The sequence below is a fragment of the Prinia subflava genome, chromosome 10, assembly GCF_021018805.1.
Source record: "Prinia subflava isolate CZ2003 ecotype Zambia chromosome 10, Cam_Psub_1.2, whole genome shotgun sequence".
NCBI classification, from domain to species: domain Eukaryota; kingdom Metazoa; phylum Chordata; class Aves; order Passeriformes; family Cisticolidae; genus Prinia; species Prinia subflava.
Genome location: NC_086256.1, coordinates 6,517,275 through 6,540,716, shown reverse-complemented (window position 1 = coordinate 6,540,716; position 23,442 = coordinate 6,517,275). Strand labels below are relative to the sequence as shown.

Genomic DNA, 23,442 nt, shown 5'->3' with positions numbered 1-23,442 from the left:
GAAGAAAAATAAAAATTGTTCTCCGAATTCTGTGCTGTTTTTGAAAACAGAATTTCATCTGCCAAGGTTCTCAGGCCTGTTATCAAGGCATTGTGCAACATTGCTGAATTTGGGGATGCCTGCTCATTCCTCACATTAAATTCAGAGTTAGTAAATCAAATGCAGTCCTCTGCCAGAAGCAGTTCATGTTTTTAAGGTTGTTAGAACATGGAGAATAACAAAATGGAAATGCACTGAGGTCATACCCAGGTCATCTTTCTGGATCCTCATGTGAGTGTTCCCTTCATTAGGCCCCTGGGCTGGTTTTTTGGGAGGGGTGGAAGTATGCCAGTAGGCTGCCAGAGGAATGACTGACTTTTCAGGGGTTCTTTGCTTTTTCCTTATTAAAAATCAATAGAAGTATTTTTTCTGACAGTGAAAGCTGTATTGCAAACAAACCCCAGTGGCTTCTTAAGCTATTGCTGAAGCAGTGAAGATGTGAAACAGTTTAGATTTTGTCTGCTTTTGGATTTTTCACTGTTTCTGTTGAAAATTTTGTGGCTTTAATAAATCTAAGCTAAGCATGCTCTGTTTTGTTATGCCTTTAAACAAATGTGCTCTTTCTGTTAAAAGTCTAGTTTGTCTTCATATATTGTAAGTTTGCTTCCTTCTTGCTGGGCTGAATTGTCAGGCAAATCAAAAAAAGTCAGAATAAGAAGCTGTACAGAGAGCTTGCTTCAAGACAAATAGAAAAGGTCATAAACGAAATAATGATTAAGTAGTTATCCTGGCCAAACCATAGTAGAAAATCTCAAATGTATTTCTGAAGCTAGGTAGCATTGAATTGGCTCATATAAAAGATTCTGTTTCCCCTGTCAAGGAGTTCCAAAGTTGCCTTTTTTTTTTTTTTTCTTGAATAATGTTGAGTCTTCTGAAATGTTTTTTTCAAGGAGTTAAAAGGTATAGAAAGCCTGTTTAAACGTACTGGATCTCTCCAATAAAATTCACGACCTGAATTCTTTTATTAATTTTAAATTTGGTTAAACAATGTGTGACAGGAATAGTCATCTGCTCAAAGTCTTTTTGCATTCTTAGAACAGTAGTAGGAGTTTTATTAAAAATTGGTTTGTGAAGTTGCCCCCTCGCTTTGGAAAGGCACATGTTAAAACAAGCATATTCCTTTACTAAAAAACTATGCTAATTTGGTAGTACACCACACTGAGTTGAATAGGAATGACAGCTTCTAAGACAGCCTTTAATTTGGTATTCAAAACCAAAATCGTAAACTTGGGTTTTGTTTGGTAGCTTCTCAGAACAGGCAGGATATACAGTAGCATTTTTTGAAGATGCTAATGACTTGAGAGAGGAGATGGAAGTCAGGCATACATTTTAATTATGGGGGAGGGGTTGCAATAGCAAAAATGGTTTGGGGTTTTTTTTTTCACTGCAGAGATTTTAAGGGAATGAGACAAGGAAAAACAGACTGAAGATAGTTGCCTTCATTTGGCAGGGGTGTTTAATAAAAGCAGAACTTGTGGTTGTAAAGTGTGCTTATTAAATTCTTCATTTACACTACCTAATTAATTCTAGCATTTTAAATTAACAGTGAAACTGGTCCCTGCTGTACCGTTTCATAGCTACAGCATATTTCGTCCAACAACCCAGTTGTTCAGGTTTAATCAGCTGCGCTCAAAAAATGAGAAGGAACTTGGGTTAAAAAAAAAACCAGCTAAGTGGCATAAACATTTTAGAGCAGCATTAGATGAGAGGAGGTGACTTCAGGGAGGAAACCTATGGCTTCAGATGGCTGTGAGGGAGGCTCAGCACTAACCAGAGATGCTAAGCTAGAGAGTGTTGCAGATTTTTATTTCTTTTTTTATCTGAAGAAAACCAGTGACAAATATCTTCATCGCTTGAGGGAGAGGGCTTGAATTGATGAGAATTTTCAGAGAAGAAATGCTGAACTTGTTTTGTCCTGTGTTTGCAAACAAAAGATGCAGTCAGTGTGGTGTCTGTCAGCCACTGTAAGTGCTGCTGGCCCACTGAGTTGTCCTTGTTGACATCGTTTGTGTGTGGGAGAAGGGGTTGTTTGTTATTAATTTTTTAATTCATTTGGTGGCTTTTAAGATTCCTTTTTTTTTTTTTGTTTCTCTGTTACTTACCCAGGCCATCATACATCTTTGAATCTTCAGATGATTGGTATCCAAAAAATCTTTGGCTTGCGAATCTTTTGCATCTTCAAATGATCCAGGAACACTGTAAAGCAGAATATTTATTGATACAAGATTTCTGTGCATCCCTTAAGTTTATGGCAGGGTTTGTATAGTTCTGCTGTGTGGTACGATTTGATGTTCTTTGCATGTATAATCAGGAACTTTATTGTTCCTCTGCCCAGAATTTAACTCTTTTGGTTTTATTTAAGTGTTCATTTTCGAATTTGCAGTTCCTTTAAGATTATGTACAAAGTCTTTCACTTTAGTTTCAGATATTTATGAAGGCATTGATGCAGGCTTATATTGAAATTGCAGTTCAGAAATAATCATGGCATTGTAAGTATAATTTAAATATCAACGAGTGAAAAGGAGAGGAAAAAATACTCACTGCTTTACCTGTAGTCTTCTCTAGAAGTTATGGATTGTCCACTCCTTACTCCTGGATGTTCAAGCATAGAATCCAAGAACCAGCACCTACGAAAATGGAAATCAGAAAATCAGGAATCATGCGGCACTGAGAGTACAGGACTGGATATTTCACATGAGAAGTGTGCAGTGCTCATTCCTCTGTGGAAAGCAGTAAATTGTTGACCTGGGAAGCCTGTTCTGCTGCTTCAATCCAGAAGTTTGGCCACACTGGGTTAAGTTGGTATCATGTGCCCTCTAGAAAATAAATATTTTTTTTCCATCTTTCCTGTAAATTGAGAAGCCTGTACTGAAAAGGTGCTGCTGTAACAAAAGCAAAGACACAGATTTTATTTAACCAAATGTGTTCAGCAAGTGATGGGGGAACTAGTGTGTTTCTATCTAGAATATGCTGTTCAAAGCTGCATGTTTGCAGTTTGCTCAAATTTGGGGCTTAATTTAGCAGCCTTAATTTCAGCATCTGGATTTGGTGACTGCTTTGAAAGCAAGGGATGGTGGAGGTCTGTATCCTCAGGAGCAGAAGCTGTTAATGCACACTGGTGATGCCCAGGGAGGCAGGAATGGTCACGTTCTCCAGGAGGGAAGCTCGGGGGTCTGATGGCAGATGTGCAGTACAGGGAAACACTCCCTGAGCTTTCCCTGGCGAGCAGACATACCTGGTATTGGCCCCGTGTTTTACCAAGTTTTACCTATTTTAATTGGAGGTTTTGAGGTGTGATGGAGTAGATAACCAGGAGGTCTGTCGGGTTGGAGTCAAAGGAGGACTCTGGAATCTCATCATGATGTTAAGACACAAAGCAAAAGTGGGACTAATGGCAAAATTTAATTATAGGGAATGGGCCTTTGGTAATGCAATTCATGATAGTAGGTAATCATTGCATGGTTACATCTGCAGGTGAAACACTTGGGCTGGAAATTGCAGAGGTATTAGTAAAATTGTGCTGCTTTGTCAAGGGGAGAAAAGGTTTATTTTTATTTAAGGGGAATAATTCACAGCTATTTAGGCTTAGAAGCTGCAGATAGAACATGTGTTCTCTGAAAAATTCACATACAAAGGGTGATGATGTTTCATCTGTCTTTTCTTTACAAATTTTGTAAAATGGTGTGCTAGAAGTGTCCTGTGGAAAGAAAACAAAAGATCCATATGCAAATAAATGTAACTTACAGTGAAATCCAGCATTTAGGGTACCTGATCTGAGATGGCTCAAAGTCTGATCTGAGCATAAACTACTTCTGCGTTTGATGTCCAGTTCGCTGATTGTGCTTTGGAAGTGCCTTCCATTTTGAGATACCACTGGTTCCAGCAGTTTTCCCCACTTAAAATACATTAAACAGATAGGATTATAGAATGCAGGGATTATGTTAGATAAGACTTATAAACTCTTTAGAAAGTATGTAAACACTCATGCCTCATGGCATAAGCCCACCTAATAACAGGGTTTAGGAGAAAAATACCTTGTAGAGGTAGTTCATTCCCTTGTTGACTTGGAAGGGGTTTTTAGTAATTCTCTGTAAAGCAGTGGTAACTAGTCACTGATCTCTGGTCATTTATTTGGCACAGATTTTGTTGCCCTGAACGCAGTGTTAGCAGCAATTTCATTGCTCTGGTAGAAGAGGAGAATTAATACAATCCTTCAGAACAGGGGAAAAAAGCTTTTGTACTGTGGTGTTCACCATAAATTGAATATATATTTCTGGCATTTGACTTGATTGCATTTAAAGGCCATATTTAGCACTGCCCCTCAAATTGATTGCATAGAGAATCTCTGTAAGAAGCAGTGGAGTTGCTGCATTTGACTTCCTTGAAAGCAAAAGACTTGGTATTTGCTGAAATAGGAAAAGTATTTATACAGCAGAGTACTCAGCTAGGGTTCTTTTGTCTGAAAAAATAATACCAAATTAAGTGAATTGCCTTAGGTTTTTCAGGAAGTGACTGTACGTTGGCCTCACTGTATTTATTAGGTAAAGGAGACTTGTATAGAAGTTACTTCTTTGTGTTGCATGCATACACAAATGCAGTGAGGAAAGAGTGGTTAGAGCAGCTGAAAGTCAAGTGCACAGAGAAGCAGAAGTCTAAGATAATGTCATTGAGAACTGAAAAGAAAAAATTCTGCTAATCAGATGGAATACAGACTATGCTTTATTTTTTCATTTTATGCAGAGAATGAAATATTAAAAGAAATAGAAAACCAGACATGTTTCAGAGTCTTTTAAATTTGAAATCTAGAATTATTTTTAAAGGACTAAATATATGGCTCTGAATGTTATTAAAGACCTTTGATAAATTGATCTTAATTTCATAGCCTGGTTATTTTTATAGCTTATTTCCTGAAGTATATTCTGTTCTGGAGCAGAGATACACGCAATTTCCATGTTGCATATCCTATTTTAAGGCCTGCAGATTCAAGACAATCCCCAAATATTGATTATTTTAATGAACATTTGCATTAAGTATCTGAACTTAGCACTATCGGGGAAAAGAGACAGAAATGGTAGTGAGTTTCTCAGTGCTGGATCTCTAAAATGTTTTTTTTTGTGGTTTGATGTCTGTGCTGAACGCTGAGGAAAATGGTCAAATTAGCATCCATCATTTTCTTTATCACTTCTCTGCAGTCGCCTGGTGCAGACTCTGTGCCGGCGAACAAAAGAATTTTGATTTCTTGATTATTGGAAAAAAGCAATTGAAATGAGTGTTGGGGCAAATAGGCAAAAAGCAAGCAGGCATGACCCTTGTGCTGCAAGGGAGCTTTCTAATTAACTTCACCAGTTTCAATCCTGAGCTGTTTCTGAAGTGTGTTAAATGCCTCTGATGCATATTTAGAGTGTTCTTCAGTTTTTGCTGCCTGGTTTTGGTAAATACCATCACCTTCCCACCAGGCCCAGTGTGGAAGAATTACCAGTGTGATTTTCCTCAACAGCACAAGCTGGCCTACACCTCTGAATCACGACTTCCTGGTACAAGGTTACTTATGAGGCTTTCCAGTGTGTCTGCTGACCTGATCTGAGCCTTTTTTCCATCCCTCCTGTCACTTGTGTGGAAATTAGCTCTCTACCAGGGAGCAGCCAGTGACATGGCTCTGGTGCAACCCTTTGTTGATGGCACTCCACCCGTCACTTTTAGTGTCCTCTCTCCTTTTTGGATCATTCTGCCCTTTCCTCAAGAAGCCCAGAACCTGTGCTTTCAGCACTTGTGCACAGCTGCTTCGCTTTGTAACTTTATTTTCTTTCCTTTTAGCCCAAGGAGGAAGGGGAGGAAAGGACTGTGAGTGCCAGGAGAGCTGTGGGAGACCCCTAGTGAGGCCCTCCCATCCAGCTGAGGCAGGGTCCTGTGGGGCAGCAGCAGACAGCACAGCCAGGTACCTGTCAGGGCTCCAAGGCTGACTTCCCCAGCATTTCTCCACTCCCTGCTGCTCAAGGAGTTCTGTCCTTCAGCCACACACATGAGCAGCACAGCTGGACTGTGGCTGTCACCTCTGCCTGCCTCTGTCCCCGTGCTCTTGCTACACAGCTTGTCCAGAAACAGGAGTGACCTGTGTGAAACCAGTTCAAGTGCTTTGGAAAGTGATCTGCTCCTGGTCTCCCTTTTCACAAGGCTAATTTTCACCGCCGCTGCATTTGGAGTTTGTTCTTGACTTTCAGATGGTGTTCAGTAAACTCGTGACCAGGGTTACTTGACCTGCCTGTGGTGGCTGATTCTCTGAATCAGTGAGCCAGGGAGTCCTTGCCCCTTCTGTCTTGCAGAGCTGATCCATCATCATTTGACTTCCCCCTAGCAAGCAGTTTGTTTTCTGTACAGCCAAAAGAGTTCTGCCAAGGTGATCTTCACCTTGGCTTCTGGGAATGGTCAGCGTGAGACCTTCAGACCGGTGTTGGGATCTGCCGCTCCTAGGAGCGTGAATGTCCTCAGCATTCCTCCTCTCCTTTTTCTCTGCTACCTCAGTTTGTGTGCAGTCCCTAAACTGATCAAAGTCATCATTCAGGTTCCATCCCCTCAGCGTACATCCTTCACAGTTTTGTTTTTGGAGTTACTCTTAACTGTGACGTGAGGAAAGACTTATTTACCTGATCAAGCCAACCTCTTTTCTATTTGTTGAGTGAGATGCCATTTTTAGAGGGCAAAGTTCCTTTTGGGATATCTACTGCATGGAGGTCTTGTCTGGCCTTAAATCCTTTTTTTTTTTCTCTCTCTCCTTTGCTTCCAGAAAACTTCAGACATTCACTGCTTGAAGACTTAGGCCATCATTTTAAGTTGAATTACAGTTAAAACTTCTTGAATTCTAATTTTGCTGTTACACACAAGGATATATGGAGAGGGTGTTTTCTACACTCTTAACACTGCTCAGCAAATCTTTTCTCCTGCTTAAAGCATGGTTTCTCTTGCTGCCTGAACATGGAGTCCAGCAGCCTTGGTGTGCAGCTCTCTGGCAGTGCTGTGCTCAGAGTCAGCACAGATAACCATCTCGGGAATCTGGGCTATTGGAAGTTGCTCTGCTGCAGTCTTTGCCAACAAATCTCTGGATTTCATCAGCATTCTCTTCATGTTCTGTGCTCCATTCCTGGAACAGTCATTGATAGGCTACTGCAGCCTCTGACTTTTCAAATCATTTGCGATACAGCCTGAGTTTTGTTCGGGCTGTTCTGCATCTCTTCACATCTGTTAGGACAGGATTTGCTCAGGTGCCATGTTTCCCATTTCTGTGATGCCACAATCTTGTCACTCTCCACTCTCATTCCTGTGAAATTCTAATTGTATGAAAAGAGGGAAACCAAGCATTGTGGCCAGTCCATTTATTTGGTTTTGCTCACTGGTTCTGCTTTGGCTGACTCACTGCACATTGTTGGATGTAGCTGCTGTTCTCTGTTGTTCCTGAGCAGGATCCATCACTGACCTTGCAGATGTTGCTGCTTGTCCCTGCTATGAATTTCAGTGCAGGTTACTGACTTGCAGGTGCTGCTGGAGACAGGATATTGGAGCAGGCAGACCTCTGCTCTGACACAGTACTGCTGTTCTTACTCTCTCAACATCTGTTTAATCAGTGGAATATATCAGCTTGAGGGGGAAAGACTGAAAACTTACTATTTTTATTCACAAGAGCCCAAACTGCCTTTTTTTTTTTTCCAGTTAGATGGTTTTCAAGGCGTGTTGCAAAAGCAGATGGACAAAAAGCTGCGTCATACTCACCTGCAAGCAAACAAATGGCAGCATTGCCAGTGTGATTAATTGTTGCTGTTCTAGAGGGGCTGCTGTCCCTGCAGTACAAGCTCTAATCTCCCTGCTGCCCTAGTCAGATAATTGTGCTCACGCACATTTGGAAGCACCTTAAGTTAGGTATCAACAGGCTTCCTTCCTCTTGCTGCAGAATTCCAGGACCCAAAAAATGAGGCTGCCTCCTCCTCCTTCCCTGGGAAGCTGTTGGCTGGATGGAGGGGGTGTATTGACTTTGCTTGCTGTGAGGATGGTAGGTAGGGCATGAGAAGATAGGACATGTAACAAGAAGTATTCTCCAGCAGTTCCTTTTTTAGACTCCTCTGTTCTCCTACTTGCTGTATCTGTGTCATTTCTATTTACCAGTGCATGTCTTTGCCCAGTTCTCTATTTCTTTAAACATTTTCCTGCTCTGGAAGCCATTTAGTCTTAACCAAAAAAATAAAACCAAAAACCCAGCCTCAAACATGAACAGCTTGGGAGTTTGACTGGTAACATATTTTCCCCTTATGCTTTCTGCTGCATTGGAATAGCTGCTCTGGCACCTTCATTTTGGTTGTTGGTAGTATTGTGGTACTCACTCGCTCCAGGTTAGGTATTTTACCAAACTGGAAACAAAAGGAACAAGTTTGTTTACCACCTACCTGTTTAATATTGTGAAAAGCCTTTTGTAAGAGTTGTGTATCACAGAAATTGCACTGGTTTTGGTGGTGGCCAGCCAGCAATGGCATCAGTCAAAGGCACATCCATACATGTAGACAATGTCATAAGGGAAGGTGTTAGCTGATACAGATGGAATCTGCCACCTTGAAAAGAACAGGATTTTTATGCTGGAGAAAATTTACTGAGGAGCATATTCATGCTAATATTCTTCTCAAAAAAATTACCAAGATCAAGTGATAAAACTTAAGTGCTGTGTTCACACAAAGTCATAATATTTTGTCCTTGAAGTAGTTTTCATTACTTTTGTTGCCTGCAGGTACCTAGAAGGAATATTATAAACATTTGAAACCATACTTAAATTCCTCTTCTTGCTTTAAAATTCTTGGAAGTTCTGTCTTAAAGCTGAAACAAATTTGTGGTGAGGCTCCCTGCAGTCTATATATCAGAGCATAGCAAAATTTTTATAGGTAGCATGTTTTGGAATATGATAAAGTAGCTTTACCTTTCTCAGCATCTTTCCAGATGCTGTGTAAAGTAATCTACGTAAATCTAACTATTACAGATTAACCTTCTTAGCTGTCAGGTTGCAGCTTTTATTTATGTTTCTGCTGATCAGATTAAAAATGCTGCAGTCACAAGTTGTGGTTTTAATATTAGATTTTGTATTCTGGTCTGTAATAAATTACTTTCCTCTGTGCATTGGAAAAAGTGGTTAGTAGAGCTCAGAGTTTAATTATTAGTCAGTTGATGATACAGAACAGGTATTGAGAGTCATTGTTCCAAATTACTGTGAAATTTGTTAGTATTGTTGTGGCTTTTCTTTTTTTTTCTGTTTCACAAAGGTTGAGGTACAAAACCTTAAATGTTGCTGAATTAAATCATTTAATGACAAAATTACCAGGGCTTTTTGAATTAGCGGTTAAACAGGTTTCAGATGTTGATGCTGCAGTATAATATTATGTCCTATTTAATATTCTTGTTTTGCAAAACATACTCTTGTTTTTCTCCAGTTTTATGTTCCTCTGCCATTTCCTTTAGACTGGAAAGGTTTTACTGCCACCATTTCTGCTTGAAAGGATTCCAAGTTTGATGTGCTGGGTCTTTCACATCGTAGCTGTGTCTTTCCTATGTTCTCTGCTTGCTTCCTTCTTACTGACAGAGTATATTCTTGGCCTTTTAATAAAAATATCAATGAACCAAGACTTTTGTTGAGCCAGGGCTCTTTCCACTCTGCAATTCTCTGACACTTCATGGGAGTAGGAACCTTGGTCTGTGTGCAGGCTCTGTCCTGGTTCTGTCCTTCTGCCTTTCTTCTACCACTCACTGCCATCATTTTCTGGAGCTTCTCATAAGCTCTGACTCTGGGTCTCTGCCATTGCCCTTTCTCATACACGTTTGGTACTTTTGCACCAATGCTGTGTTTGTGGTACAGTATGGGCTCACTGCAGTCTGAGCTTACTGTGCCTTGTGATTTTAGCACTGGACATTCTAAGCTTGTATCTTAAGTCACTCTTGAGCCTTAAGTCTTATTTGAAAAATGTGGTGACTGCAGAAATTTGCCTTCAGTTTGCCTTCCTTTTCTCTGGTACTTACATTCCTTGTTGGAGTTGTGTGGTCTTTCCCATTTTTTCTGCACTGCTTGTGCAGTGATGCTGTGTCCTTTCTCCCCAGTGTGACATCCCTTGTTTGGGATGGGAATTGCTTCCCACAACATAGTGCATGCTTAATATAATGCGGTGACTTTAATTCCTTTTGCAGATTTTTTTCCACACTGCTGATAACCATTTTTATGTGCTGTTACGTCTTTTAGAGCGTTTTTTCTTCTGGTTCTATTTGTTTTCACTTTTTCTCACTGAATCTTGTTTTCACTTAGCCTGTTTGTTTCTAATGTCTGCATTCTTGTGTTTAAATTGTCTCTTCAGCATTGAATTTACTGTTGAGGATAGACAAGTCATGGCTGTTTCTTGTCCATTCATGCCTGTCCCCAGAACACTGGATTTTTATAGTACAGTCCCTGTTCTGTTCTGGGACAAAGCGGGGAGGAGTGCAGCCTTGCTCTTCTCGGAACAGCTGCTAATTCAGAGCCTGTGTGCTCCTTGAAGGAAAGGGGGAGGAGAAGATGAAAAGAAGGGAAGCAAGAGATGTCAACTGAGGGAAGCAAAATCCAAATATTTGTTCAGAAATGGAACTCACTTGTCTTGTGTATGTCAGGAGCAGTAGCTTTTCAAAGCCTACTTAATCAGTTGCTTGCAGTAGTACGAACACACCCATGCTGAAAATCCAGTTTTGCATTTAAAGAAACTTGATAAAAGCAAGCAAACAAAAAAGAAAAGGGAGGATAATATATTCTACAGAGCATGAAATGTGTGTGTTGTTTACAAGATATCTCTAGCCCAGCACAACTCTCAATGGGACAATGATAAGGTTCCTGTCTTAGAGTGGGGAAGCTGCAGTTTTAGCTCCCTGTTTTAGTGGCTGTGTTACTCTGTCCAAGTTCACCCTGGAAATTGTGATGGCTTTCAGTTTCTCTTACCTATAACAGGGATTAAAGTGCTTTCCTCAGTGGTGTTTGTGAGGAAAGGTGCATTTCAAAGGTAAAATGCTTCTGTTCTATGGCAGTGGGAACCACAGAAGACTCCAGCCAAGTCAGCAGCATCTGTCTCAAACTGCCACTTAAGCTTTGCATGCAGATTTGTCCAAGTCCTCAAGCACAGCTGTGGCACAGCTGGCTTGGTTGGACTCTGTAGTCTGCAGGTAAGAGCAAAGCCTTGTTTCAGGTGAGATGCAGAATATCTGAAATGGTAGAAGCCTTCAGGACACTGGAAAGCACGATTTTCAAGAGCAGGTGTGTCTTACCTTGCTGGTGTGGTCAAGTATAAAGTGAGGTAGTTGCATGGTTTTAGAAGCTCTCTTGAAGTTTCTGTGGAGGTAGGATTTTTGGAAGGATCTGGTGATGCTGGGCAGCAGCAGGCTGTCCAAGCATGCTCCATCCTGTTCTGTGTTCTGAGTTGGATATATGGGACCATTCCAAAGGGAAAGTAATTACTGTATCTAATGTTGAGAAATGGCAGTTACTGTCCATTGGTATTTAATTTATGCAGGTACTGCTACTGCTTCAGCATCTAAGAAAATAAAGACATTAAATTACACCATTTTGCATTAAGAGATTTGTCAGAACTATAGAAGAGGACAAAACATGTGTAATCTCCTCTGGCACTGCCTGGCAAAATCAAGCTTTCTACCTTAAGGTGCTGGATGAATGATATTTCTTTCTGTTTCAGATGGACTGGGGAGTCTTGCTTTGATTTTGAGATCACTGTGTCCATGTCTTTGTGGTTCCCTTCCAATGACATGTGAAGGTCCTGGGCTTGCAGTTACCTCACCAGCAGTAATAATTTGCTTTAGCTACATTTACAGGATTTGTTTTACATTTTGGGCAACGCTTCTTTTTATTCCCCTTTTATTTTTCGAGGCTTGTTGTCATGGTATCTGGCACTTCCCATTCAGATATTAAAATTGAGTGAGTGGTGTCTGTATGTCTGGTTCATTTTCCCTCTCATCCTCTCCCCGAGGGAGAGTTTTACGTGGGATGTAGCACACTGTTTGCAAGGGCTTCCTTTGGGGGATTTTTTAATCACGTAGCAGCGTCTCTGTTGGGGAAAGGCCTGGTGTGAAGAAGCCCCTTCCACTTGGGTTGGAGTTGATTAAATCCTGCGTGCATAAGGCTCCCGTGGGACCTCATTGTGCAACTCATGTCTCCCCTCGAGCTCCCCAAAAAAGGCCTCACTGCTGCGTGAATGAGCTTTTATCTGAGTCTCTCTGGCATTAAGGCAGTGATAGGGGTTTTTTCTGTGCAGATACCTGATGGGGAGGGCCATTGCTCTTTGGGTATCAGGGCTCCAGTGCTTGGGAGCAGAGTTTGCTTGAGGGATCTTGTCCCATCTGAGGATCTTTGGTGTCACTTGTGTAGCCTTTGCAGGTGCTCTAGCTGTGGAACATAAAGGATTTTTCCCAGAGATTTGGGAAAATCTTCACTTTTTTTAATTTCTTTGTGAAACTATAGACGTGTTTCTTTAGGAGGGGATCTGTTGAACTGCATTTCATTGTTAGTCTATAACCTAGCTTTTCTCTCCAGTAGTATTTTAAGAAGGATCTACTAAACTCACACAGTGCTGATGGCCATTTTTAACTCAGGACAAGTTGTGCTTTTTAATTGTAGGTACACTGTAGCATCACATCATATCTGGGGCTCTAGATTGGATTGCATTTAAATACAGCTGACCTTTCCTAATGAAGAAGTGGGATCTTCTCAAAAGAGCTAAGGATAATCCAAGTATAATAATTTGATTCTGAGGTTCTAAAACAAAGCTTGTACCCAGACATCTTCCTGCAAAAGGCAAAAAACAAGTTATTTATCAATCATGCTTATCTGGTTTTTGCTTTGAGGAAGATTGTGCATTTTTTCCTAAATTCTTGTAGAAGTGAGAGTTAATAGGGGGAGCATGCTTTCTTATTGTTCATGGACAACATGTATTAAATACATCTTAGTTTGTACAAACATAAGGCAGTCTGTATTGTAAATGAGCTATAGACTAAATGGGTGCTGTGACAGAGCTGCACTAAGCACAGAACAAGTTACCCTTCATAGATGGGTTTGCAGTGAATTGTGACAGTGACAGCCTTGGCTTAATTGTTTGGTCCTAGGAGCACTGTGTGCAGAAGGTGCTTCCCTCCTGGTTTGCTTCTCCTGAGACTGCAGTGTGCGTTGCTGGGGTGACAGCAGGTGATTCTCCTTGGTGAAGAGGTGGAGGGTAAATGAGACTGACACTACTGGTATAAAAAAGCATCAGACAGGGAGCAGGTTTTGAACTGGTCTCATGATCAGATCTCATTTTCCCTTGATCTGAATTTTCTCTGTATAGCTTACCTCCTTTTTTAGGTGAACAGCTCTACTTGTGGTGCCTGTTGTGGAAACAACAACAAGAAAAAAAAATGAAAGTCGTTTCACTTGACCCTCTTTGTGCATTATGAATATATCATCTCAAGGGTATTTATGTAACCTTCTCCAAAAGCCTCTACTTCATATGGCTTTTCATGTGAGTTGCAGTCATTCCTTTTCATCCCAGGAATGTGTTTAAAACACTTCTGAATTGGTTTGAAGGCTCACAGGGTGATGTTCTGAAACGGACGTGCCAGCTGGAGCAGGGATTGCCTTGAATGTCAGAATTCTCTTCAGTTACTCTTGCTCAAGAGACAGAAAGTGATCTCCCTGCCAGCCATCCATAGGCATTATTTATTGCAAACATCTCCATCTTGAGAAGCACTGGGAAAAGTGGAAGGGTGTGTGCAGGTTTGCTTGGAAGAGCCACAGGTGGACAGCAAGTTGCGCTGAGCTTTTGCGATGGAGAGAAACTCACCCCGTGACCAGTTCGTTCTCTGAATTTCACCGAGGATTGAACAGGCAGAAATGGATCTGGGGAGATGTGGAGAATTCGTGGTGAGCATTATTTATCTTTGGGTCCCAAAGCCAGAGTGACTGAGGGCTGTTGCTGTCAGACGGCTCCTGCGTGGCTGATTCGAGCTGAGCTGTCAGACGTGCCCTACTTCTAAAGGCAGGGATTGTGTCAGGGAAGCATCGGCGCTCCGGCTGTCGGGGGCAGCTTTAATTAGGTTTTACATTTGGGCAGGGGACAACAAAACCACAATTTAGGGCAGTTCGGATCGCTGCTGGCCCATTCTGTGCTTGTTCTCATGGGTGACTGCTTGTAGTGCAGACCACAGTCCTTCAATGTGACCTTGCATTCTGTAGTAATTTACTGCCAAATATAAAGGATGTTTCTGACCATTTCTTTAATTTACCTGGTCACAGGTGGGCAATTAAAAGTTATACTCATCTCTAAGTTGCTATTAGAAGAGTGTCCTGCCATAGGGAGGCTTCAGACTCTCTGAGAAAGTAGTTTGCTTCTGCTTTGCTTGTGGCAATGATTGTTCTTCATAGAACCAGTAGGAGCAGTGTATTTGTAGAGCTTCAGAGTAGAAGAGATTATAGAACACTTAACACATCTCACCAAAACGTTCCCTGGATTAATTTCTGCTTGAGCTAGAGCATAGCTTTCAGAAAAAAAAAAATCAAGCCTTCATAATTTCCAGTGGTAGAACTGACAAAATGGTTGGTAGGTACTTAAATTCGTGTTACCTTCAATGTCAAAAACACAGAACAAATGGCTTCCACAGGAAAACGGCATTTGCTGTATTGTTTCTAGCCTGGTTTCACTTGCCAAGCAATGGGACTTGGGATACATAACTCCACAGGCAGACATTAGTAAGAAAAAAAAATAAATTTGTACTTCAGGTGAGTACTGGCGTAGTAGTGTTCAGGTTCAGCTTCATTCAAATTACTGTCACAAGTTTTTTGATCAGGTAGGCAGATGAAACTCCCTTATCTCAACTGAGGGAGTTCTTGTGCTGTAGTCAATTCTCATGGCCCCATCACCAAGGCATCAGTGTCTTGCTTGGAGCTCGTGCACCAGGACTGGGCTCTTCCTCAGTAAAGCACAGGCGGATCAGAAGCAGCAATTTTTCTTTCCCTTTCTGATTGTGTGACTTTTATGGCAAGAATAGTTTTAATTCTTGTGTCAGTGTTGCAGGCTTGATGTAGCCTGTGTCAGTTTTTGATTTCAGCATTCCTAAAGCATGCCACAGTTAACTTGGTTTGTCAGGATGTAATCTTTGTGCTGTGTAAATGTGTGTATTTGTGGTTTCCTGAGGAACTTAAATTGCTTTGTACCTTCCCTCTGTCCTCTTTATACTTATCCTCTCCTCCTCCTGTCTTTCTGCAGTCAATTTTCTCAGGCGAGCAGTTTGGGTTTTTTCCACTTGCTGGTGGAAATAAACAATTTAGGGCCAAGATCTGTTTCCTGAGATAAACCTGTAGGACAGCATCTTTCTCGTGATTTCCTGTTCACAGCTCCCAGTAAGAGATCTGTTGGCTTTTTTAATCCATTTAATGTGTGCTATGTTAATTTGGTTTTAGTCAATTAATAAGCAGTACCAAATCAACTCCTTTAGAGAAGACCAAGTACATCAATGTTGATTTAATGGCATTCTTAAAATTTATGGGTCAGACTTGTAATCTCATCAAGAAGGTTGTCAGTTTAGTTTGACAGCATCTATTTTGCATAGACTTGAATTGATTGACAGTGATTTCATTACCCCTCACTAATTCCTTAATAATAAAAGTCCAGTATGGAATATTCTGTAATTTTACCTTGCTTGGCATTAGACTTCTGGATCTGTAAGTACTTGGGCCATCCAGTCCTCCCTCTTTGAATTTCAGTGCAAACATTTTTCCTCCAGGCTCCTGGAATTTGTTGATCACAAAAGAGAGCCATTAGCCCCTTTTTTCCTGGAGTCTGTTCTCTATAAGTGATCCAGATAATTTCATTTAAACATATATAATTTTAGGAGCTGCTGTTTAGCATTCACCTGGGTTGCTAGTTATTTCTTCACATACTTCTTCAGGTGTACATAATGCCTAATGTCTCTGTACTGTTACTATTAGTATCTCCTGGTGAGTCAGGATGAGTGTTAAGAGATTTTTTCTGTAACCTAAAAAAAATTTATTTTGTTATTCCAACTTTTACTAGCCCGAGGGGTTTTATGCCTTCTTATCTGTTTTCTATGACATTTCTGTTATAACTTATGGGGTTTTTTCTATGTGTTTTCTCTACCTCTTAATATAAATATGGAATTGGCTGAAGCAGACTGGCTTACAGAAGAAGTAAAGGAAGGTGCAGGTCTTTGACACTGCCTCTTTCACAGTTGCAGGTTTTTGGATGTATGGATAAGTGATACAGGGCAAAATGATTTTTTTTTCTCTATCTTCTTTCTCATTACTTGTTTTAAGCGTAATTTTTCAGCTCTAAATTGGAACTTTCTCAAATGTAAATCATGTACATTACCAGCTTGGCTTGACTTTGCTAGTTTTGATTTTGGTGGGGTTTTTTTAAAGACTTTCAAATCCTTGATTCTGACCCTGTTACTGCTCATTTTTAGACCTATTCCTTACCAGATTCTGGGAGGTCCACTATACATTTTCTGCTGCTAGAGAAAACATTTAGAAAGAGCAGTGGGAATAGCAAGATAACAAGGTGTTGTTTTAGGATCATCTAGAAATATCTCTTGCCTGACCTACTGAATCACAGCATGTGATGAACTATTGGATTCCAAATCACAGAAAATATTTACTATTTACGGTGCTGTTCCTGGGAAGTGTAGCATGGGAATGAACTACAGTGTCTGTGTGGGATCCCACTGAGAGGTCCAGCTGCTTGCTTTGTGCTGCCAGATTGTGTCCAAAGAAGTGTTACCCTTTTGGAGTACATGCAGTAAGAGCACATGATGAAGAAAACAGGGAAGTTCATACTGTTTACTGTATTCTGGAACAAATCCTTTCCTTTCTTCACCTGTAACAGTTTTTAGGTCTTTCATATCTAGAATCTGTTTTGTCTGATATACAGTACATTGCTCTTGAGAGGCATTTGAAACTTATGTTTTTAGCTGCATGTATAAATTTTTTTGGCTTCTTAACTGTAAATGTTTAGCACTGTAAAACTTTATGATGTTTGCCACAGTCATTATAAAGCTTTTCACAGACAAAATCTAATCTGAGTTTTTCTTTTCAGTTTTTTGAGACTGGAGTGTTTGTGTCAATCTTCAAACACATAATATTATTTGGGAAAGACGGTTGAAAATACAAAGTAACCAAATAAAATACACCCCTGAGGTGGAAAGCTCTTAATGGGAAGATTTTCTCCCCTCAGCTTCACTGGTACAGTGAGGTCTGTGGCAGAAAGCAGGAGAAGGAATTTGCTGATGGAAACAACTGCACCAAGATTTCAATGGGCTGTGAAGGGTGTGGAGTTCGAGAGTTTTTAAGATAAAAGGGGTATTCATTGAATTTACAGAAATTCAGTGCTCAAAATTCTGAGCATTCACCCTTTTTTTGTGAGAGTACAGTACAGCTAATATAGCAATTAGTGGGATATGAATTCATAACCAAATGCTTCTGAGTAACAGGCCTGCAATCCTGTTTAAAATTTTGTATATTTCTTGATGTTCAGGAGTATATTCACTAACAAGAAAAAATCATGTTTCTGTTAGAATCATGTTCTGTTCTGCAGACCTGTTATTTGAAAGAAAAATGGTATGGCAGTGTAATAGTTTTCATGAAGCCAGGTTCTGCAGTCCTGCACATAGACAAGACCAGCTTTATTCATTTTGGTATTTGTTACCCTTCACTTTGGAGAAAATATATTTATCCATTGCCAGTTGGTAGTGAAAATGAGAGATGATGGTAACTAAATAACTTGAAGGTTACTGGGGGACTAGGAAAAAGGATTCTGTGTAATTGTGAGCTCATTCTTTTCTTGTATTGCCATTTATTTCCCTTGCCTACTGCTAGTGCTGTGTGTGAGTTTGCTGTCCATGGTCTCTATTGTGCATATACTTACAGAAGTGAGAATGTTTCTTTGGGAGATTGTTGAAAAAGTGTATACATTGTAGAGGTTGGTTTAGTGCATGTGCCTTGAGAATAGCAGTGGCTGGACATGGAAGCCCAGGATCAGATATTGGACATAAATCCCAATCTCACAGCAGCTGCTCCTGTTCTCTGTGTACCTGAGAAGATTGACAGGAAAAGGATGCAAACACAGGTTATCCAAGCTCTGATCACTGAGTCTCCTTCGACCCATAAAAAGATGTTTGTTTCCTAGAGAATGGCTTTCCTCTCCCTAGGATTGTTTAGGATTAAATGTATTAAAGATTTGATATGTTCAGAGGAAACAGGGGTCGGGGCTCTATAAAACACCCGAGGAAGGCATGGAAAGGGAAAATATCTTTACAGTATTTCTGCTCCGGGCTTTGTGCTCAGCCAGGCTTCAGGTCATTCTTGGTTAATGTCATGTAACTTGGGTAAGAATATTTTTGTTGAGATTAGTTCAGCTCTCTGGGAAGACCGAGTATGTTTTTATACTTTTTTCTGAAGTTAAATTGATGGGATGGAATTGCTCCCTGGCTGTATTGTATGTTAAAACAGCCATTTCTTATCCTTACGCCTGCATGTGGGCATTTCAGGCATGAACTGCAGTGTTTCCATGGATTTTTAAAGTCTTCCATTGCATAGTTAGCAGCTTTTAGGGCTTTGATCTGATTTTGTAAGACAGAAGCACTCCCTGTATTTGTGTTACAGCAAACGCTGTATTTTTGGTGGCGTCTGACTTTGAGAAACACACAGATGCTTTTTTGTAGTCCAGGAGACAAAGAAACAAAGCTTTGTGCTGGGAGGCAGGATCTGTGCCTCCAGGGGACGTCAAGGCACTTGGTGTGCAGCTGCCTTCCCAACCTCCCCGTCCTCCTGGTGAGCAGGAGCTGGGTTGCTGCTTGCTGCTCCCGTGGCTAGAAACCTCCACAAATGCTGCTCCTCTCCTCGGGAGGGATTTTCACATGTTTCCTTTCTCACTGCCTGGGAGCAGGAGCATTTTGATCCCCTGCACATCAGCGCTGAGAGACAGGTGGATTTCTGGCTTGCTGTGCTCCGGATCCACAGAAGGGTGTGTGAGAGGGAGCGTGGTTGGAATACAGGAACATTCACCTGGGCCTGCTTGGGCTCCCTCATTCTTGAAATGTGATTATCTGTGTGTGCTTCTAAGTTCATGGGAAAAAACCCCAAAAAATCAGTGTTTTCCACACATGCAAAATAAGTTTGGTATGAAGCTGGAAGGAAGGGTCTGGAACCGGCTGCCTGTCACATTGCATTAATAGAATTGGTGCTGCAAAGCTGCTACTTGGGAATTGGGAAGAGATCCCTGTGGAGGGGCTCTCCCAGCCCTGTGTGTGTCCATGATTTGAGATCCCTGTGGAGGGGCTCTCCCAGCCCTGTTGGGTTTCCATGATCCCTGTGAAGGGCTCTCCCAGCCCTGTGGGTGTCCATGATCCCTGTGGAGGGGGCTCTCCCAGCCCTGTTGGGTGTCCATGATCCCTGTGGAGGGGGCTCTCCCAGCCCTGTTGGGTGTCCATGATCCCTGTGGAGGGGGCTCTCCCAGCCCTGTGTGTCCATGATCCCTGTGAGGGGCTCTGCCAGCCCTGTGTGTGTCCATGATCCCTGTGAGGGGCTCTCCCAGCCCTGTGTGTGCCCTCGATCCTGCAGTGCTGACAGCCCGGCCTCTCCAGCCCTGTCACTGACCCCAGCTATGAACCGGGTGTGTTTCTGTTGCAAACACTCGCACGGGTCTGGCTGCTGGAGCAGAAGCTGTTGAAAAGCTTTTGGCTGCTGAAGTGGGCTCCTGCCATCCCGTGCACAGCAGCAGTTGTTGCACTGTTTGGGTTTGCTGTCATCTCAAATACTCAGAGGGGAGCTTTAACACGGTCCCGAGCCCGGCTGCAATTTGGGCTGTCCCTTCTCCTGTTTACTGGCTGCTCACTGAGCAGTAAAACGAGATGTAAAGGTGGTTTTCTGTTTCTCAGCTCCTTCAAGGTTAGTGTAAAAATGTGGTCTCCTGATTTTGCGGTTTAAGTACTTCAAGACTTGTTTATAAACAGCAGCAAAATTACATGTGTGTGTTTGTTTAATTTTAAGAGGTGGCCTCGTTACTAGCAGGTCAGCCAGTTATATTTGTTAGGAACTCAGCACAAAGCTATTACACAATTCTGTTGCTGTCAAGGCTCATATATGCTTTTCAGTAAACTCCTGGGGAAGGCAGGGTGAGGGGTTGCTGCTTCTTGTTCTTACAGAAGGATCTTCAGAGCAGCAATTTAAAGTTATGATGGCTCCCCCTGTATTAAGGAGATAAAGAAATGGAGAAAAACAGCATAGAGACGGTAAAGGAAGGCAGGGATGAAACAAGCAGTGTAAGAAAATCGTGCTCCCACTTCTGCAAGTTGTTCCTGTGCTGAAAATTACTGAGTCCTTTTTTCTTTATTTCTTGTGTTTCAACAGGGCAGAGTTTAGGGTATGGATTCGTTAACTACATTGATCCAAAGGATGCAGAGAAAGCCATTAACACTTTAAATGGACTCAGACTCCAGACCAAAACCATAAAGGTAAGACAATATAAAATGCCTTTTGCTCAATTCACGAAGGGGAGAAAGGAGTTGGAACCGTTTCTGGCAATTTCACCACTATTTTATTCTCCATTGTACGGGGGTTAACGAGCTCCTCCTTGGAACAATGAGCAGACATGCAGAAGATGAAATCTCTCTTCTCCGAAATTGCTGCTATTGTTAAAGAGAGGGGAAAGTAGCTGGAAGCTCTTTAAAGCATGACAGTGAGGCTTAAATGTAGAATAAAACAGCCAGAGTGATACCATTATCCATAAACAGGTGAAGTACATGATGGTGTATTAACAAGTTATATTTCCTTATGTTTTGATGGGAAATACTTTGTCACAGAGTTCTTTTGGTGACACTCCTGTTGTTACCAGGTGTTGAAAGCATGTTTCTCACAAGTTAAAATATGTCATACTCAAAAAAATTTTTTTTCTCAGTTTCCACATCCTTAATTTGATTTATTCTTTTAAAAAGCTGGAGGCTTCCCACTGAAGTCTCTTATTTCATTGTTTGTAATAGACCATTAGTTATTCAATGACCTTCTTTAGTGGTCTCACAAGAAAAGCAAGCTTCTACACTGTCACAGTTTTTGCTGCATGACTGATAAAGCTGTTCTGAAACAGCTTACCACAGAAGATTTCCACATCCTAAATTCTGACAAATAATGCAGCTTAAGGGATATGAATCAAAAAATTGAAGGGGAACAAACAGGAGATCAGATTCAAATTATCTGAAACTGCTTTGATCATTTTTCCGAATGCTGGCTTTTGATTTGCACCATTTTCTTAATTTTTCCTCTGTAGTTAATTTGTATTTCAAAGCTAAAAATGGTAATATAAAAATAGAATTTCTACTGTATTGAATATTGGTACAAGTAATGTCAGTGATGTATCTTGCAAAAAAGATACAACCTAATGTGGTCAATACTGTAGGTTTTGGCATTCTGGCTAAAGACTGGTTTGGAAAAAATGATATTCCCTGAAGCAAAAATATTTCTTGGATGCTGGTGTATTTCTGAGGATTGTTTCGAGCAAGTTTTTCCCCCTGATCTGTTTGATCAGTGAAGAGCAGAAGTGCTGAGCTGAGGCTTATGAAAGTGGTGGAGCAGCTGCAGAGATTTCATAGAAGAGGCTGCTTCCAAACTTCCCTCAGACCATCCAGATTCCATCCCACAGATAGGCATGTGGGCCATACATCAAAATGCTCACAGCATGGTTTTGTAGAGTTAATGGAAACACTTACAGGAATATGTAAGGCAAGGCAGCAAAATCTACCATCTTATCAAACTGCTGCAGGTGGAAATGCAGGCTTGGACTCAGCGGTTTCCACTTACAGAGAAAAGTTGCTGTCCAAATTGCTTTTAAAGGCACATTATTGGGGAAAAATATTTTGAAAATACTTATTAAAAACTCAGGAGAACTTGAAAAATCTAGATCAGTTTTTCATGCAGCACATGTATATTTTGAACATTATTCAGCCTTAGGAAAGAACTGCATTTCTTGTCCCTAAGTACCTCTGTTGCTTTGCCTGTGTTTTTCTTTCTTGTGAACCAGAGCAGTGCTGTTGCATTTATAATATTTCAAGGTTACAAGAAACTCATGCTGTAAAAGGCCTCCAGAAACTGGAGCCCATACCAATTATTATTACACATTTCTCACATGCAAAATTAAACCATTATGTCTTTCTTTATCACCTATAGTAAGATTTCTGTTATCTGGGAACTTCTTATGCAAAATCTTTTTCATGTTTTTTTTTTTTAAGTTCAGTATAAATTTTAGAAATTCAGTCCTTTGTTTGGGGGTTTTCATGTTTCTTGAAAGCTCATAGAGTGGCATATAATAAAGAACCTTTGGGGGGGAGCTCTTGAAAGCTGTTAAAATTTAATAAGCAAAGAGATTGATCTAATCTACATGCACAGGAGCTGCATAAGTTCTTCTATGACTGGGAGAAAGCATAGGGTTTGGGGTGTTTTTAAATAAAATAGGGTTTATGCAGTTGCCTAAAACCAACCCAAGGGAGCTTTCTATCCCAACAGCCAAAGTTTTGGCCACAGAGACATCTAATCAGCAGTTTCCAACCCAATTTTTCATTGCAGAGTCACATGCCATTACCTTGCCTTTACCCTCTTGGGGTTTTTGTATTTTAATTAGGCATTACTTCTGGAAATCCTGATAAATTTGGTCTGCTTTCCCTAGTACTGTGCAGCGGGGATGGAGGTTTCCCAGTGTTTGCACTGTAGGGTAAATCAGGTGTGTTTAGTGCTGCCAGTGGCATTTTTGTTGCTGAGTTGAGATCTCTGGTTTCCAAAGGATTTTAAGGTGATGAGGAATGGTGCTCGGCACTGCTGAACCTTTTCACTTGCCTGTTACCCCCACGTGCTGCTTTCCAGCATCTCACTGTCATTCTTTGTACAGCTGAAGTATTTAAACTTGTGGAAATACCATATTTAATTATCAGACCCAATTACTGTAGCTACAGATGCCCTTTACAGTTACTAAAAATGCGCTGTTGGTGCGTTAAAAAAATCCCTCTCAAGAGAACATCTCGAAAGGAATTTGGTGGCATATAGTCTTGTAGGCTAAAGAATATTTAGTAGAATAACATTGAGCCAGGGAAGTACTGAACCATTACTTTGTTCTGCTTTCTTCATGAATGTGGCTGGGTTTTTTGCCCCAGAATGAATCTGTAAATATCTTTCTGATGGATGGGCTGAACCTTGGCCCCTGTCCATGTATGTTGGGTAGCTGCAGTCCTGCAGGTAGAAATTCTCTGGCTGCCTTTTGGAAGCTGTTTTGGTGGAAAGAAAGCTGAAATGAGTAATCAGTGAAAGCCCTTTTACAGTGGCAATTT

At 41.0% G+C, this 23,442-nt stretch overlaps 1 protein-coding gene across 4 annotated transcripts in view; it reads left to right on the top strand.

Annotated features, from left to right (window-relative positions):
* Positions 1-23,442, top strand: part of ELAVL4 (ELAV like RNA binding protein 4) — a 61,730-nt gene that overhangs the window by 21,343 nt on the left and 16,945 nt on the right. For all 4 annotated transcript variants that reach the window (XM_063407110.1, XM_063407109.1, XM_063407111.1 and 1 more), the window contains exon 3: positions 20,483-20,586. In XM_063407110.1, the coding sequence (XP_063263180.1) occupies positions 20,483-20,586 (104 nt within the window). The remainder of the gene's footprint in view (positions 1-20,482; positions 20,587-23,442) is intronic.